Source organism: Camellia sinensis, chromosome 3 (genome assembly GCF_055761805.1).
Source record: "Camellia sinensis isolate YWXY chromosome 3, ASM5576180v1, whole genome shotgun sequence".
Classification (NCBI taxonomy): Eukaryota; Viridiplantae; Streptophyta; class Magnoliopsida; order Ericales; family Theaceae; genus Camellia; species Camellia sinensis.
This window is the reverse complement of record NC_138963.1, coordinates 77,709,595-77,725,857: the sequence shown is the minus strand read 5'-3', so window position 1 is coordinate 77,725,857 and position 16,263 is coordinate 77,709,595. Positions and strand designations below refer to the sequence as shown.

At 35.2% G+C, this 16,263-nt stretch overlaps 2 protein-coding genes across 2 annotated transcripts; one reads left to right on the top strand and one right to left on the bottom strand.

The window, feature by feature from the left end:
- The first annotated feature begins 521 nt into the window (after positions 1 to 521).
- LOC114296969 (RNI-like superfamily protein) lies at positions 522 to 3,931 on the top strand. Its single transcript, XM_028241299.2, has 3 exons — positions 522 to 748; positions 2,005 to 2,096; positions 2,229 to 3,931. Exon 3 carries the CDS (start codon positions 2,355 to 2,357, stop codon positions 3,519 to 3,521), a length of 1,167 nt encoding a protein of 388 aa, XP_028097100.2. The 5' UTR covers positions 522 to 748; positions 2,005 to 2,096; positions 2,229 to 2,354; the 3' UTR covers positions 3,522 to 3,931.
- A 1,467-nt stretch (positions 3,932 to 5,398) lies between these two features.
- LOC114296970 (peroxisomal membrane protein 13) lies at positions 5,399 to 15,114 on the bottom strand. Its single transcript, XM_028241300.2, has 5 exons — positions 14,953 to 15,114; positions 7,842 to 8,069; positions 7,100 to 7,410; positions 6,080 to 6,172; positions 5,399 to 5,949 (listed from the first exon to the last, which is right to left on the bottom strand). The coding sequence occupies exons 1-5, from the start codon at positions 14,975 to 14,977 to the stop codon at positions 5,740 to 5,742; spliced, it is 867 nt and encodes a 288-aa protein (XP_028097101.2). The 5' UTR covers positions 14,978 to 15,114; the 3' UTR covers positions 5,399 to 5,739.
- Between the last annotated feature and the right edge of the window lie 1,149 nt (positions 15,115 to 16,263).

The following is a 16,263-nucleotide window of genomic DNA, read 5'->3' as shown; positions in this document are numbered from 1 at the left end:
CACCACCCACCACCCACCGTCACCACTTTCTACCACCGTCTTCTGTCGCCACTTGCCACCACTCGCTGTTTCTCACTTTTTTTTATATTTTAAATTTTTTAAAAATATTTTGTTAATTACCAAACGCGTTTGTAGTTTATGTTTTTCTAAAAATAAACAAAAAATAAACAAAAATCAGTTTATAAAATTTTTGTAAATATAAACTGAAAACGTAAACGTTACCAAACACACAACAATTTCGCGAGGTGAATGTTTATGTTTGATATTGTGAATGTTCACATTGACAGCATAAACATTCATATCATAGAACATTTATATATTTTTTTGGAATTGGACGAAACATTTACATTATCAATGTAAATATAATTATTAAAAATATTTCAATAATCATTTCACTCACAAAATTTATTAAAACATTAAAAAAAATTAAATTAAATAAAAATAATTAAGTAAAAAGGAATTTATGAATAAATGTCGCAATATAAAACACGAATATGACCAAACAGGGTTAAAGACTCCTCTATGGATGTTCTCTTGTACAAGTTACAATCCAAACCACTAAACATCAAAAAAGTCGTCTCTCTCTCTCTCTTAACGCCAAAGCATCAACAGCTTCTCCAAAGTGATCACTTGTGTTGTGTCTCTCTTTCCCCATTCGATCTAATTGATGGGTTCGATGTTATGTGGAGAGAAACCTCCATCTCTGATGATCTAAATCAAGGATGTCCCAAGCTGATGTCTCTTACAGGTTTTCTTTCTTGAAAACCTTCAATTTATATATCTTTCTTTCTGGTTTATTTAGTTTTAAAGACTGTCAAAGGTATATCATTTCATTTTGATTCTTGTTATCTACTGAATTTAATTAGTTGTGGTTTCTACTAAAAAAATTATCTTTTGGGTTTTCATTGATGATCTCGTACTTTATGGATTTGATAGGAATTTTGTATGAAATTCCCCTTTTGCATTGCATCATTGAGAAACTAGGAAAGAAAAAGAAAAGAATGGATAATGACATGTTTTCTTCTTGTTTGGATAATTTAGGGGAGAAATGAAGAAGGAAATAGTTGGTTATCTTCTCTTCTTGTTTCGGAAAGATTGATGAGATAAAGAAAATGAAATAAAATTTTGTAATGTAATAAGAGGGGCAAAAAGCTGAAACCAAGTCTCATAAAAAAGTAATTATCTTATTGGGTGAAATTTGTCTTTTGGATTTCATTGATAATCTCTAAAATTCTACTGATTTGATGTATGTTTGTGTGAACTTCCCTTTTGCTTCAAGACAACGATTGAATGGATTGGTTTTATTTTGAAACTAGTGTTAACTAATCATTTGGATAATTTAATTTTACGGTGCTTGGATCTAATCCCTAGTAGTTGGTCATTTGGATCCATTTTTATTTTGGAAAATTGCACACATCCACTTAACATTGTTAAGAGGATCCTTTCTTATTTTAGAAAATTGTATACATGCACCTAGCATTGTTAGAGAGGTCCATTTTGCCGCCTTTTGGTCAAGTATACATTTAGTAACAGGGTCAGAAGGGTCACGGTGTTTGCAGTGGCACAAAATTAGGAGATTCTCTCCAAATATTTGGATATTGGATTATAAGCATAAAAAAATGAGATGTTTAGGTTGAAAAGATTCCAGAGGCTACCAATTTTTGCTGCATTGAGTTTTCTGTCTTGTGAATAAGAAAACTGCAATGTGTTCTTATATCAGAACTGTTGAAACTGATACATGCTGACATACATGTGCATGTGTGCTCGTGTTTTTGTGTTGTTAGTTATAGGGCTTTATATGTTATTACCTTTTTAATGCCTCAACAACTTTTGCTATATGTTTGTATATAGTTATTTATATATAGCTGTGAAGTTTTGTACACAGTAAAGATCTTTATTCCCTAATTCTTAGAAGAACTTGTTCTTCGTTTGCTTAGTTCTTTTCTTTGCTATCGAGTGCGTTATTTTAAAGTAATGTACTTCCATTTTGTTCTTGCTCTGCAGCTGTGGATCTTGTGGGTACCCTCTGAACTTAACATCTTCCAATCGTATCACTTCCGGGATAGGTTCCGAGTATCGGAAATCCATTAAGAAAGGTTACATCTCATTCCTTTCCATTGATCTCAGTCGATTTACACAGGTTGACAGGGTAAACTGTCTTCCTATTGTTTGGGGTCGTTATCATTCAAAATCAAAACTTCTTTGTCGTAAATGCGGAGTCCTTATAGGTTATGGATATGGAGACTCGCATGCTCTTTGTGGATTTGACTCACCCACCTCGTCAAGCTCTTATAAAAAATTCATGATAAAGATCCGAGCTTTACAGCCTTCAGAAGAGTGCTAACTAAGTTGAAATGGAACATGGTTCTAGAGACGGTCCTGCCTCCATTATGCACCTTCCTGATGATTGCCTATACTTTATTTTCCAATGGCTTGACTCTGGGTCTGATCGCGAATCTTTTGGCTTGACTTGCCGTCGTTGGCTTCATATTCAGAATTCAAGTCGTCAATCCTTGCAGTTTCACTGCTCATTAAGCCTACCCAACATTCCCTTATTACGTCAGACTAGCATGAGCATTAAATCTTTCCATCTTTGTAGGTTGCTCAATCGTTTTCGCCAGCTTCAGTCTTTGTCCTTGTCTGGGTGCATGGATCTACATGATTCAGGCTTAACTCAATTGCAATGTTATGGCTCAAATCTGCAGGCACTTTATTTAGATTGTTGTTTCGGTATCACCGATAATGGGCTTTCCTTGGTTGCCGCTGGCTGTCCTTCATTGACACTCATTAGTCTCTACCGGTGCAATGTCAGTGACGTTGGGTTAGAGATTTTGTCTAAATCTTGCTTGGCTTTGAAAGATGTGAATCTTTCATATTGTTCACATATATCTGACCATGGAATAAGAGCTATTTCACAACATTGCTGTCAGCTTCGGGCCGTCAGAATTTCTTACTGTAGAAATGTCAGCGGTGTTGGCTTTAAAGGGTGTTCTCAATCTTTAACTTATTTAGAAGCTGAGTCTTGCAAGCTTGAACCAGAGGGTATATTGGGTATTTTAAGTGGAGGTGGGCTCGAGTATTTGAGCATGTCTAGTCTAAGCTGGTGCATTCATGGAGACGGGTTGGCAGCTATTGGTGCTGGATTTGCCACAAGGCTTAGAATCCTTAATTTTCGATTGTGCAGAACTATTGACGATGAGTCTATTGCAGCGATTGCAAAAGGGTGTCCTTTACTGCAAGAGTGGAACTTGGCATTATGTCATGAGGTTAGGATGTCAGGGTGGGAATCAATTGGGTCAAATTGCAACAACTTGGAGAGGCTTCATGTGAATAGATGTCGGAATTTATGTGATAATGGGTTTCAAGCATTGAGGGATGGCTGCAAGCGTCTCTCTGTCTTGTACATCAATCCGCGTGGTCGAATTTCTTCAACATCAATCGAGTTGTTCAAATTGTTAAGAGGTGATGTGAAGATCAAAGAAGAAGAAGTAATGTGCATTGCACCTAGTTGGGCTTTTTAATTAGGGAAGGTGATGAGTAAGCAATGCTGAGTTTAAGCTCCAATTTGATGAAAGCAAAGCTGGATGAAGATGTACATGTACCGCTCAAGGAGTGGCAATTTCTTCAATAAGTGGTTAGGTCCTACTCATTTTTAATGTTCTGTTGATGCATCTATAAACATCAATTGTTGAGACACAATGTTCTTCAGGTAAATACCCTTTCGTCCATTTTCCAACAATCTGCTACATGAAGTAAAGTCAATTTTCATCAAATATGCAATGTTTCATGTATTTTTTTTATAATTTTTTTTTTTAAGCGCAACCAGATACTTGACAAACCAGCAAAGCCTACATGTATGTACTGAAGGTAGATTGTTTCTTGGTTCAATACTCGAAATATTAAAACCAAACTCCCCGATTTTTTGTTCCAATCCCTTTCACTTTCTTTTGTTTTCTTTTTTTTTTTTCATTGAATAATGAGATCGTTCCTTGGCGCCACCTACTGTGAGTGTTTTGTGTCGCTTTCTATTTTCTATTTTCTGTTATTTTGTTTTGTGCCCCCTAGGCTTAGTGGAAATCCTGACCGTAATCTTAATCCACTGAGCTGAAATTGAAAAGTTGATCATGGATGGAGGCAACAGATTTGGAAAATGACATTTATACTGCTTTTGAGAGAGGAAGAGAGAGAGAGAGTTTTGATTTTTATGGTCTGAGTTCATGTATATGATATCTATCGATACTATATATTAAACAAAAGATGATTTTTAACTCTCAAGACCTGTGAAAGTTTTAATATCTTAATCTGAATTATCTAAATTTTTTATTTAAAAAAAAATTCAGCATTTATTGATTTGGTCAAAATCTCTTGATTAACATTTATTAATTTTTTTCAATCCACATGTCTTTCCACATGCTTGCATTTATTGATTTGGTCAAAATCTCCTGATCAACATTTAAAATCCCCTCATACAAATAATTATTACTCTTTTTAACTTTTCTCATATATTACGGTTAGTAATAAAATTATTAAATTATTTTTATAAAAAATCTTTAAAAACATAATTTATATATTAAAAAAAATCTAAAATAAATATAAATATTTATAATTATCCCGTGCATAGCATGGATGATAAGTTAATATATATATATATATATATATATATACGGTTATTTTGGAAAATAAGTTAAAAATTAATTTTTTGAATTTTTTTTTTTTTGAAAAATCGTTAAAAAAAATAAAAAGATGACGTGATTCAAAAAAAAATTAAAGTTAAAAAGTGACTTTTAATCTCTTTGCCAAAAGTGGCTGTAGAGGGTATTTTAGTCATTTTACTTGAACTTATCTTTTTGGACAAAATATTTTAACTCTTAGACCTTTGACTAAATAAAATTATAATTTAAACTTTTGGACCGAATACCCTAAGGTCATGTTTGATTCACAACACTAATAGTGAGGTATTAATAATTCTATTAAATTAGTGTGGTATTAGTTATCCCACCCCTACCCCATTACTAATAATCTTACAAATTTGTTGGATTAATTATCCATTGGATTAATAATCCTAAACTAAAATGTCAAAACAAACATAGGATGATTGGACCCACGGATTAATAATCCCAATCCTATGCTTTAATCCTTCCAATCAAACATGCCATAAAAGTAAACGCAATGAAATAAATTTTCAAATATCATTTGCATTCTCTGCTTCTTTTCTTCTAACCACCTTTTTGAACCTTTTGATGTAATGTTTAATTTGATAGGTAAGAACATACGACACAAAAATAGTTCCTATTCACTTCCCTTTCCTTTGTCCTTGCCATTTCCAAACACCAAACAGGGACTTAAATATGAACCAAAAGTAAAATTCAAAATACAGAAGGAAGAAGAATTAACACTCTTTTAACAAATATAAATTGCTCGTACTCAATAGTACTTTTTTTTTCTTCATACTCAATAGTATTTACACACTACATTATAGCAACAACAACAAAAAACACATTATAGCGTTCAGAAGTGCTTAGCACAAAACTAACACAAGCAAAACTAGAGCACATAGGAATACTTGGAGAGAGAGAGCGTCTTTTATTCATGCAAGCATCATTTCTCATACGGCAAATCCAATTTGTATACATGCAATGGCATCATCGTTTTCCATCTGCACTCTTTATCTCCATACAGATTTCAGCCAAATTTCACAGGCTCGTTCAGCAGGATGAACATAAGCTGGGTGGAACAAAATCAATTACCTCCCCATACACTGTCCCATGGACCACCACTTGGACCAGCCTTGGGTCCTTCAATGTAGTTTTGCCCTCCATGAGGATTGTGAGGGCCGAGCGATAAATCAGGTCCAGATGGCTGAACCTTCTTAGGTTTAGTTCTAATCCCCAACAGTCTCAACACAAATCTTGCAAGCTCTCCGTATAGTAATCCTGACCGATCAAACAGCTGTGCACGATAACTCCACGAGTCATTAAAGTAAAACATATGGGTCAATGCATGTTTCAATCTTAGTTTCAGGATATATATGAGAGGTGTGGTTCTACACTTTCGTAGGGGCATAAGAAAATGAAAGCACCTGAAGAAGCGCAGTAATAAACATGTGGAATGCCTGTGTATTCTGGTCTATCAGTATCGCAATCCGGCCAAAGAAGGTTACCACACCTTCCATCTGCATCATAATAGAGAGGATAAATATACATTATGGTTCAATGAAATGACATGAGTTCCACAAGTTTGTAATTGCAATTTACCTTGAGAGAATAATAGCCCACTAATGGGTAATTTGATAAGAACTCTGAAGCTGTGTTTGGATCTTAGATTTGATGAGAGATTAAAAAAAGAAAAAGTGAATGAAGTATATGCTAACTTTTTGTCACTTTCCCCTTCACTTTCCTTTCCACAAATCAGGATCCAAACACAGCCTTACAATTACAATCAATCACATGTGCCCACACAAATGATAAATAAGGCAAAATAAAATAGAAGGAAGATTGCAATAGCCAAACCCAGGATCCCATTGCACTAAGTTCTGCCCTAAGTAACCAATTAGTGTAGTGCAAGGGCGTCTTTTGTGAAAATACTGCAAGTGCAGGAGTGCCTTCGAAGCATGCATATCTGTATTCCAACTATGACCCATCTACTGGAATTCGTATTTTTATTCCAATTATGACCATCTAGTGGTTTTTGAACGAACTCACCTCTCTCTTTCATTGGTAAATTGAAACATAATTCTAAAAAATAAAAATAATAAAAAGAAGAAGATAAATTTGAAGTTTCCTATTTTGACGCATTATACCTCTATAAGGAATTATGATGGACATTGTGAAAAAAAATTTGGCACATCTGATTTCGTATCCAGATATGCCATTTATCCATAAGCTGTATATAGCTTGATCTAAAATCACTACTTCGCGCTAAAAAGATACCAGGCCTTATGACTCTTATCCAGATCTGATGTTCTGGATCGTCATGGTCATGATAATGTGCTACAAATATTAGAAAGTTCACAAGTAGCATACAGTTGATATCAGCAACTTTTCTTGCTCCTATTACACATATCAAAAGGATGGGCCAAAAAAGGTTAAGTTTGACTTACAACACGCAGGAAGGATACCCAAAACCCTGGCGGTGATGGTGGAGCACCAAAAGGATTATTAGGATCTTGATTTCCATATGGACCCCCCATGCCCATTCCCCCATAACCACCAATTGGGCCTCCAAAACCACCACTGTACATTCCCCCTCCATACATGCTGCCCCCAGAACCTCCATAAAGCCCACCATAACCTCCTTGGTACATGCTGTTTCCATACAACCCCCCGCCATAAGACCCACCTAACCCTCCACCATATGAACCATACATTCCAGAGCCATAACCAGAATTATAATTCAAACCAGAACCAACACCTGCATTTGGAATGGACAAAAAATAGGCTCCGTCAGACAACATGAAACAGTAGTTTGGCAATAAAGGAAATGATTTTCACCAATGCATATAGTGTCGTCATATTGGTTTACTACCTATATTTAGTCTAAGATTTCCCCAAAAGAATCTAAAAACACATTTTACTTTTTTTACTTATTTAAATTACTAAAACTCTCATGATCTGCGATAGTAAACTTCTCAAGGCCTGTTCATGCTGTATGCAATGATACAGATAATAGTGACTAAAGAAACAGGAGGAATATGTATGAAGTGTCAAAGCTTAAAGAGCTGGGTATAAGTACAATTTATGAGACAAAAAGCAACATGCATCACAAAAGCTATAATTATACAGCCTAATGTGGCAAGTTTGAAACAAAACAGATTAATTTGCAATACATAGAAAAAGAAGTACCTCCATAAGTGTTCCCGTACGTCTGTTGTTCCCAGGGTCTAGTGGGCACAGACCTCCCAAGTGCATTTCTATTTACAGCTGTATTTGTAGTCGAAACAATTTCACCGGGTCTTGCTGTTCCAGAAGACTCAACCACGTCACTTGTGCTACCCAGAGAAGAGGGCTTAAAAGGTGTTGGACCAGATGAGGACCCAGCTTGTTCCCAAGGTTTTGGGGGAGGGCTATTAGCTGCATACAAAATCAATAGGAAGCAAATAATGTTAAATGGATTGCAAGAACTCTATATATGTGCAAGAACTCTACATGTGCAAGTACAGTGCATCATTTTAACACAAAAAACAGAGACATAAAGTAAAATAAATGCAATATTCCCTTTTTAAGATATAGAGAAATAGGGATTACAAACCATACACAAGTTCTTGAGTTACACACAATAAACCATGAAGTATCTGGCTTCTTTTGCTTTGGTAATGACAAGTAGGATTATCAATATGACAAGTTTCATGAGAATGATCTCATATTCATCAATTTCTTTGAACATTCACAACAAGAATACGTCATATAATCAACATCAACCATTCATTCCATAGAGGAAAATTTATTAAAGACCACTCACTCATAGCTCCCTAATGATATTGAAGAAAGCATTTGATCCTTGTATTTCTCTTGGGTGTAACTAAATTTAAAAAATACAAGTTACCAATAAGCATAGTAAACAGCTGAAGATATATCAAGAGAATGAAAAGCTTGTGCAAACCCTGAGCATCTCCCCCCACCCAAAAGGGGGGAAAACATGTATCTTCACCTCCATCCATGCACATATGTCCTTCAAATGATTACAGGACAACCTAATTAAGCAGACAAAAAAAGGGGGGAAACCTTTATATTCTATGAGATGTCCAATAATTCCAGTGAAATGACCACTATTTAAAGTTTGACATCTTGCAGTAAGACAAATTATCTTTTATGACATGTGATGCTAAGTCAACATCAAAGTAGTGTTGCATGATGTCAAACTCAAAATCACCTATATCTGATTTATTTACTCTAAAAAGATTCATTTAGCCAACTCCACTTGATTGGGACACGAGGCTTAGTATGGTTTGGTTTGGTTTGGTTTAGTAATTCACAATATTCTTGGTGGAAGCTAATTAGGATTAGGAGGATCCTCCCTTACAACTAACAACCTTTTCCAACTCATCCCTCCGGAATGACTTATAGAAAACTGACCCTATAAAACCGATTTCTTTGTGTTTGCCAACTAGAGCAATATTAGCAAAATATTTCACAATTGTCAACAAAAATCTATGTTACCAACCATCCCCCTTCAATAAGGAAGGTGGAAAAAGCTTCCTCTTAATCCAACCTTTTTCTAAGGCAAATTTTCTTACGAATGGCGCTAAGAATTTACCAAAACTATTGGTTGGGTTGGACATAAAACCAGCAACTTCCAAGTTCCAACAACCTACTTGATTAATTGAATTTAGATCAATTTCTTAGAGGCCTCATCTTTATACATCTTCATTTTCCAAAATATCAACTTTTTTTTTTTGATAAATATTTTCCAAAAATATCAACTTCTACATTACTCTACATCCCTCCCGCCGATTCGCATGAATTGCTTCACAACCACCCTCTTAGAACCAACAAAGATTCAACCACCTTTCTTAACAGGATAGTGGGTAATGTTTCAAAAGCTGGACCAGATCAGCTAAGAACTACCGACCAGTCAAGTTTCCAAGTTTCATAATACAAGTTTCCAAGTTTCATAATACATAAGTTGTTTGGAATGATCTAAATAAGTGTACTTTTTGACTTTTTATGAAATATGGGTTGGGTTTGGGTTGGGTTTGAAGTGATGTGTTAGAGAGGTGATATGACTTAAATAAGATGATGTGATTTAAATAGGATAGTGACTTTTTGACTTTTTTCAAACATGCCAAACCAAACCATTGCAGTATCAAAGCCGCCCTATTAAAATAAATAAATAAATAAAAGAAAAAAAAAATATGAGAGAGAAGCTCTGAGCAGCAACTTGTACAAACTTAAATAGATCTTCCATTAAGCAACACACTTCTGATTATTTTCGCATGATACTATTCACAAGTTTAAAATATTCTGCAGGAAGGCTACCTTGGCTAATTAACAGCAGTTGACAAGGCAAATAATATATCACTTGTATCATTTCTGGTTCATATGAGTTGAGCTTGTACCATTGAGCAGCAAGTTACTCAACCCAGATTATTATTTGTTGCCATAACCTTAGGAGGACCAATAGCCAACCAAGGAAGCATGGGGAAGTTTTAACTGAACCAAGCTTGATCCAGGCTTAAGCTGTTTTCCTTCTTATACAACCCTAATTGAGTATCCAAAGAATAGGACATCAATAAATAATGCTACTTTCTCAAACTTTTATGTGCTCCTCCCTTGACTTACCTTCCATAGTAATCATAGTGGCATTAAGAACACCTATGATACACCTCATAACAGAGCGGAAGAAATAACTGTATAATGTCCTAAGAGAAAAACAATCTAAATCTAAATTTTAAATACCTAACAAGTTTCATAATAACAACACAATAATCACAACTATCCAACAAAGCAAGCAAGCTCGTCTAGCAACAGAAAATCAAAACCCACACATTCTCTTTTGAATAAAAATGTAATTTGGAATTTCTCCCAGGTACACACAATGAACAGATAATCACAGTTTATTAAAGTGGGAGATTGTGCATTGGGCATTATTTTCATCCAAAGTATAATAATGACAAACTAGGCCATAAAAACACGCAAGCAAGCATCTCTCTCTCTCTCTCTCTCTCTCTCTCAAACACCCAAGTTCAGCCAACTAGTTCTTTCAAAAAACATAGCATAAATCCCCAATTTGATTGCCAAGGGGAAAAGGAAAAAACTAATCTTGCATCCTATATTTCTCTTTAACACTTACTTTCTTTCATATAGCTTAACCAAACAAGATAGGAGAGAAATCAAAATCATTTCTTTTATCTTCTCTGTTATCTATCCAAACAAAAAGGAAAGAAATCACAATCTTTTCCTTTCTTTTGTCTTATAACTTACTAAATCGTTTCTTTTCTTTTCTCTCCTAAGTTACCAAACATAGTGTAAGTGAGAACCCAGATAAGACAATTCTCTATTGAGACTATTGAGAGGGAATAAAAATAACTACAGGAATTATGTAGGTCCCGACAGTGCCACGTGACGTAATTATAAATTATCATGTGTATTACAGTTACTAAATCCTTATCAAACACTGTATTAGTGTTTTATGTTGTGCAAAACCTATCATAATATGAAATCTTATCGATAGAGAAGTCCTCAACAATCAGAGATTGTTTGGGATAGAACTTCTGAAACATTCAAACTACTTGCTAAGTAAGTCATTGGATATTATAAATAGGCAACACCCTTATGTGTTGAGGGACGCAATTTCTCTCTATGAATTAGTCCATTAGATATTTTGATAATATTAGAGGATTGACTTGGGCGTCGGAGGGCCCTCGGCTACGACTGAGGGTGTTTTGTCTTGCAGATAGCGATAGCGTGGTGGTGCTAATTCATCTTCTTCGTTGGATTTCTTTATTAACAAGTACGCGATTTTTCTTTGCCCGTACAATTGGCGCCATCTGTGAGAATCGACTAAATCTTACAAAGAAGATGAATTCACAGTTATCAACACAAAGATACATTAACATTGATTTTAAACTGCAGCCAGAAATACATTAGAACACGTTATGGCAGAAACATTTTAAATTCAAGTTCAAAGAGATTTGTTCATATGATATTATTTGTTTGGATGTATCTAGTGTTAACCATCCAACGAATAAGGAAAGAGTATTAAATTGGCTAAGGGACATATTCCCAAGCCATGTAAAGCAATATGTCCATAATGATGTTGTAGCAGCTTTGCTAGTGGGACAATGTGTAAGCTTCGTGGATGCGATTTGATTGCCCTTGAATTTAATTTGGGTCACATCGAGCAGGACTATAGCCTAACATCACCAATTTTATTTGAGGTATTTGGATCTTCTTTTGGCTTGGAATTTCTAAAACAAAGACTCTTATGAAGTAATATTATGGCATGCTATACTTTGTGGACATGAATCAATTTGTCTTGTTCAGTGCCTAACCTGATTCAATGAGAGAATAGAGCAGTTTTGTGGAGTAAGATTTTTTTTTGTATTATTATTTTGGACATGGAGGCATGATTATCAGTTATTATGCTGCGGAGCATAAATCTTATGCATTATATCGAATTTTTATTATCTACGACGTATGGGTTTTATGCATTATCATGCTGGACATGGAAGTATTATTATCAATTATTATTCTACAGAGCATAGATTTTATACATTATGTCGAATTTTGATTATCTATGGAGCACGGAGTTTATGCATTATTATTCCAACCACAAATACATGGAAGACAAATTATTATATCAAATTTTTATTATCTGAAAAATATGATTTTTATACCAAACGTGGATGAAGACTATTATTTGGGTCAAATATGTTGAGATGGAATTCACGTTTTATGGATCATGGGGGCAATATGAATTACGCTATCCTTTGGTTACAAATTTTATCTCTTTGCCAAGCTGGTTTGGGCAAGAGATAAGTTGACAAGTTTGACCAACTTGAAAAATCTTTATCGAGCGAGTTTTGCTTCGTGAAGTAGATTAGCAGGTTTGACCAATTTTGAAAATCTTTGTCGAACAGAGTAGGTTGGTAGGTTGGACCAACTTGAAAAATCTTTTTCGAGCGGATTGTGCTTGGTGAAGTAAATTGGCAGGTTTGATCAATTTTGAAAATCTTTGTCGAGCAAAGTAGGTTGATAGGTTTGACCAACTTGAAAAATCTTTGTCGAGCGGATTTTGCTCGACAAAGTGGGTTGGCAGGTTTGACCAACCATGAAAATTTTTGTAGAGTACGTTGGTGCAGTGTTTTTAAAGGCTCAAGGCGCACTAAGGTGCTGAAGGTCTCTCGAGGCCTAGGCGCAAGGCGAGGCGCAGGCTTTATTGAAGTAAGGCGCACAGTCTTCGTAAAAAATAGAAAAATTAAAATAGACTAATCATTCATAGTACTTAGACAATTTTTTTAAAAATAAAATGTAATCAAGATTCAAGACAAAATATAGAATAATTCTCAAAGCCATGAAATATGAATTAATTAATTTATTTATTTATTTATGTAATACTCATAATGAATGTAATAATCATTAATGAAAAAAAAAAGAAAAGGAAAGTCGAAAGAAGAAGAAGCAAATAATTGAAAAAAGAAAAGAAAAGAAAAGAAAAGAAAAAATAGATCCACTGAAGAAAAAATAGACTCAACTCAAATAATTGAAAAAAAAAAAAGAAAAGGAAAAAAAAAAAAGAAGAAGGCAAAACAAAAAAACAGAGGACTGAACTGAAGAAGTCGAAGTCGAAGGCAAAAAAAAGAAAAGGAAAAAAAAAAAAAAAAAAATGAAAGTCGAACCAGTGTCGAAGACGAAGAAGAAGGAGAAGGGGAGAGAGAGTCGAACCTGCGAAGCCGAAGTCGATCCAGTGTTGCAGTCGAAGTCTAGCGCTTGTATCGCAGTCGTAGTCGCAGACGAAGTCCAGCTCCAGCAGCTCGAAGTCGATTGCGAGGCGAAAAAGGAAGAGACGACTTCGATTAGGGTTCATCTGAGTCCTATTTGGCTCATATGGTACATGAGTTCTAATCCTCTGTGATTACGAGCCATTTGAAAGGTTCATCTGAGTCGTTAGATCAGATCTACAAATTAAACACTCAGTCGCGCCTAGGCGAGGGCTTTGCGCCTCTCTCGCCTTGCTCAAATCGCGGCTAAGGCGCTCGCCTGGCTCAAGTCGCCTTGCCTGGTACCTGTACAGGCGCAGATGGTTTGCCTCGACTCGCCTTGCGCCTAGGCGCGACTTTGACAACACTGCGTTGGTGGTTTGTCCAACAGTGGGATTCCTTGCCGAGCGGGTTTTGCTTGCCAATAAGCAAGTTGGTGTTTTGGTAGTTCCTAGAAAGGCTAGACATTTTCAGAATAAGTCCTAGAAAGGCTAGACATTTTCAGAATAAGTCCCAACGAGATTAGGTGTTCTTGGAATAAGTCCTAACAAAGTTAGGTATTTTCAGAATAAGTTTTAACAAGGCTAGGCATTTTCGGAATAAGTCCTAACAAGGTTAGGCATTTTGGAATAAGTCCTAACACCCATGTATGGTTCTAGCTAGGCAATATTACACGACTATTTTTATCAGAACAACAAAAAGCTTCCACGGTTTCACTGGGTTCAAAGAGAATGAAAGCTTGGGGGCAATTGAGAGGGAATAAAAATAACTACAGGAATTATGTGGGTCCCGACAGTGCCACGTGACGTAATTATAAATTATCATGTGTATTACAGTTATTAAATTCTTATCAAACACTGCATTAGTGTTTTATGTTGTGCAAAACCTATCAAAATATAAAATCTTATCGATGCAGAAGTCCTCAACAATCAGAGATTATTTGAGATAGAACTTCTAAAATATTCAAACTACTTGCTAAGTAAGTCCCTGGATATTATAAATAGGCAACACTCTTATGTGTTGAGGGACACAATTTCTCTCTATGAATTAGTCCATTAAATATTTTGATAATATTGGAGAATTGACTTGGGCGTCGGAGGCCCCGGCTACGACTAGGGGTGTTTTGTCTTGCAGATAGCGATAGCGTGGTGGTGCTTATTCATCTTCTTCGTTGGATTTCTTTATCAACAAGTACGTGATTTTTTTTTACCCGTACATCTATCAACACAAAACAGCCTAATAAGCCATAACCAGCCCTACAAAATTCAATTTTCCCCTTCCTTTGCTCAGCTTTCACATCAATCAAATGAAGGATAAAAGCACAGAAACCAATAAAACCCCTAAATTTATCAACAGATGACAATCAACTGAAGTCAATTGAATTGAACAAATTAAACATTTATCTTCCAATTATGCATCGGAACCCTAATTAAATCAATTATCTTCAGATCAACAACATGACTAAACCAAACCAACTGTAATTACAGTATCGGTGAAGACGATAAAAATTAATAATCGGATTCAACGGTGCTGACCTGAGGGTTGAGCGTTAGACGCCATGGCGACGCAGAGAGAGAGAGAGAGAGGGCTCAAAGCGCCACCGCGGCCATGTGTTGTATCCCGAGAAGCGCTAGTGCAATATCTGTATCCCCGAGAAGGTTCGTTTTGTACGTTCGCAATTTTGAATTTGCTCACCCATTAATTATTTTAGACCCATCTTTATTTATAAATTTTAAATTTGTTTAAAAAAAAATTCACCTCAAATAATATTTATTTGGTTCTATTTTTCCAAATACACTTTTTAAAAAATTTTACTTTCTTATTTTTCGTATTTTTTTATTTTTACTGAATTTTTTTTAATATTTTAAGCAATTTTTTTTAGGGATTTTTTTTAGGATCCCTAGTATTAAGACTTTTTAGTATAAAAGATACCTAATATTTTCATAATGTCTAAGGTCCTTCAATTTGATCTAGAGAAATTTTGGTACAGAGAAATTCTGTCCAGAGAAATTCTCTGTTTCTCTCTAACCCAGAGAAATTTCTTTGGACCTCTAAGAGAATTTCTCTGGACCTCTGAAAGAATTTCTATCTACAAAACTAGAATTTCTCTGGAAAGTTTCTCTATTTCTCTAGACCTCCTAGAGAATTTCTCAAAGAAAATTTACACATTGGCCAAAATCCCAGAGAATTTCTCTGGATAGAAATTTTCTCCAGAGAAAATGAATGAAGAATTTCTCTGGATCACTTTAAGCCAGAGAAATTCTCTCAAATTCTCTTGATCTCACACTTTGGACTTTCAAATTTCTCTGATCCACTCTCCAGAGAATTTCTTTGGCCTTCCCTCATTTCTAGAGAAATTTCCCTTCTCTCTAGAGAAAATTGAAATTTATTTAAACAAAATTGTTTGTTTTTGTATAGGATCCTTTCTCTGTGAAACCAAAGAAAATTCAAATCCTTTACCAGAGAAAATCCAAAATCTTGACAAACTGAACTGGTTAAATGTTTTTGTATTATATTAACAAAAATACAAGGCTTGAATTTTTGGATATATATGTATATAAAAGAAACATGAATATGGGTTTCTATTGGACACCTTCTTAGCTTTTAGGTTTTCTCTGCTGGGTATTGTTGTTACCTGTCAACACAGGTGTGAAAACTATGAACTGCAAGTTGGCACAGTGAAAATTCATACGTCCAGAGAAAATTCATAATCTAGAGAAAATTCACACAATCCGGAAAAAATTCAATCTGATTTGCTTACATACTCGGCCTCTGAACCTTGCCGGAGTTATCAACTTTGTAGAACAACAAGACAACAAGCTTGACCTTCTTCAAGGATTTCCTTG

Excerpts from the sequence above, each read along its gene's own strand:
- LOC114296969 (XM_028241299.2), top strand. The coding sequence starts at position 2,355 with ATGGAACATGGTTCTAGAGACGGTCCTGCCTCCATTATGCACCTTCCT.
- LOC114296970 (XM_028241300.2), bottom strand. The coding sequence starts at position 14,977 with ATGGCGTCTAACGCTCAACCCTCAG. Across the intron at positions 8,070-14,952 it reads GTCTAACGCTCAACCCTCAG|CTAATAGCCCTCCCCCAAAA; the intron begins GTCAGCACCGTT and ends TTTTGTATGCAG. Across the intron at positions 6,173-7,099 it reads GGGTATCCTTCCTGCGTGTT|ATGGAAGGTGTGGTAACCTT; the intron begins GTAAGTCAAACT and ends ATTATGATGCAG.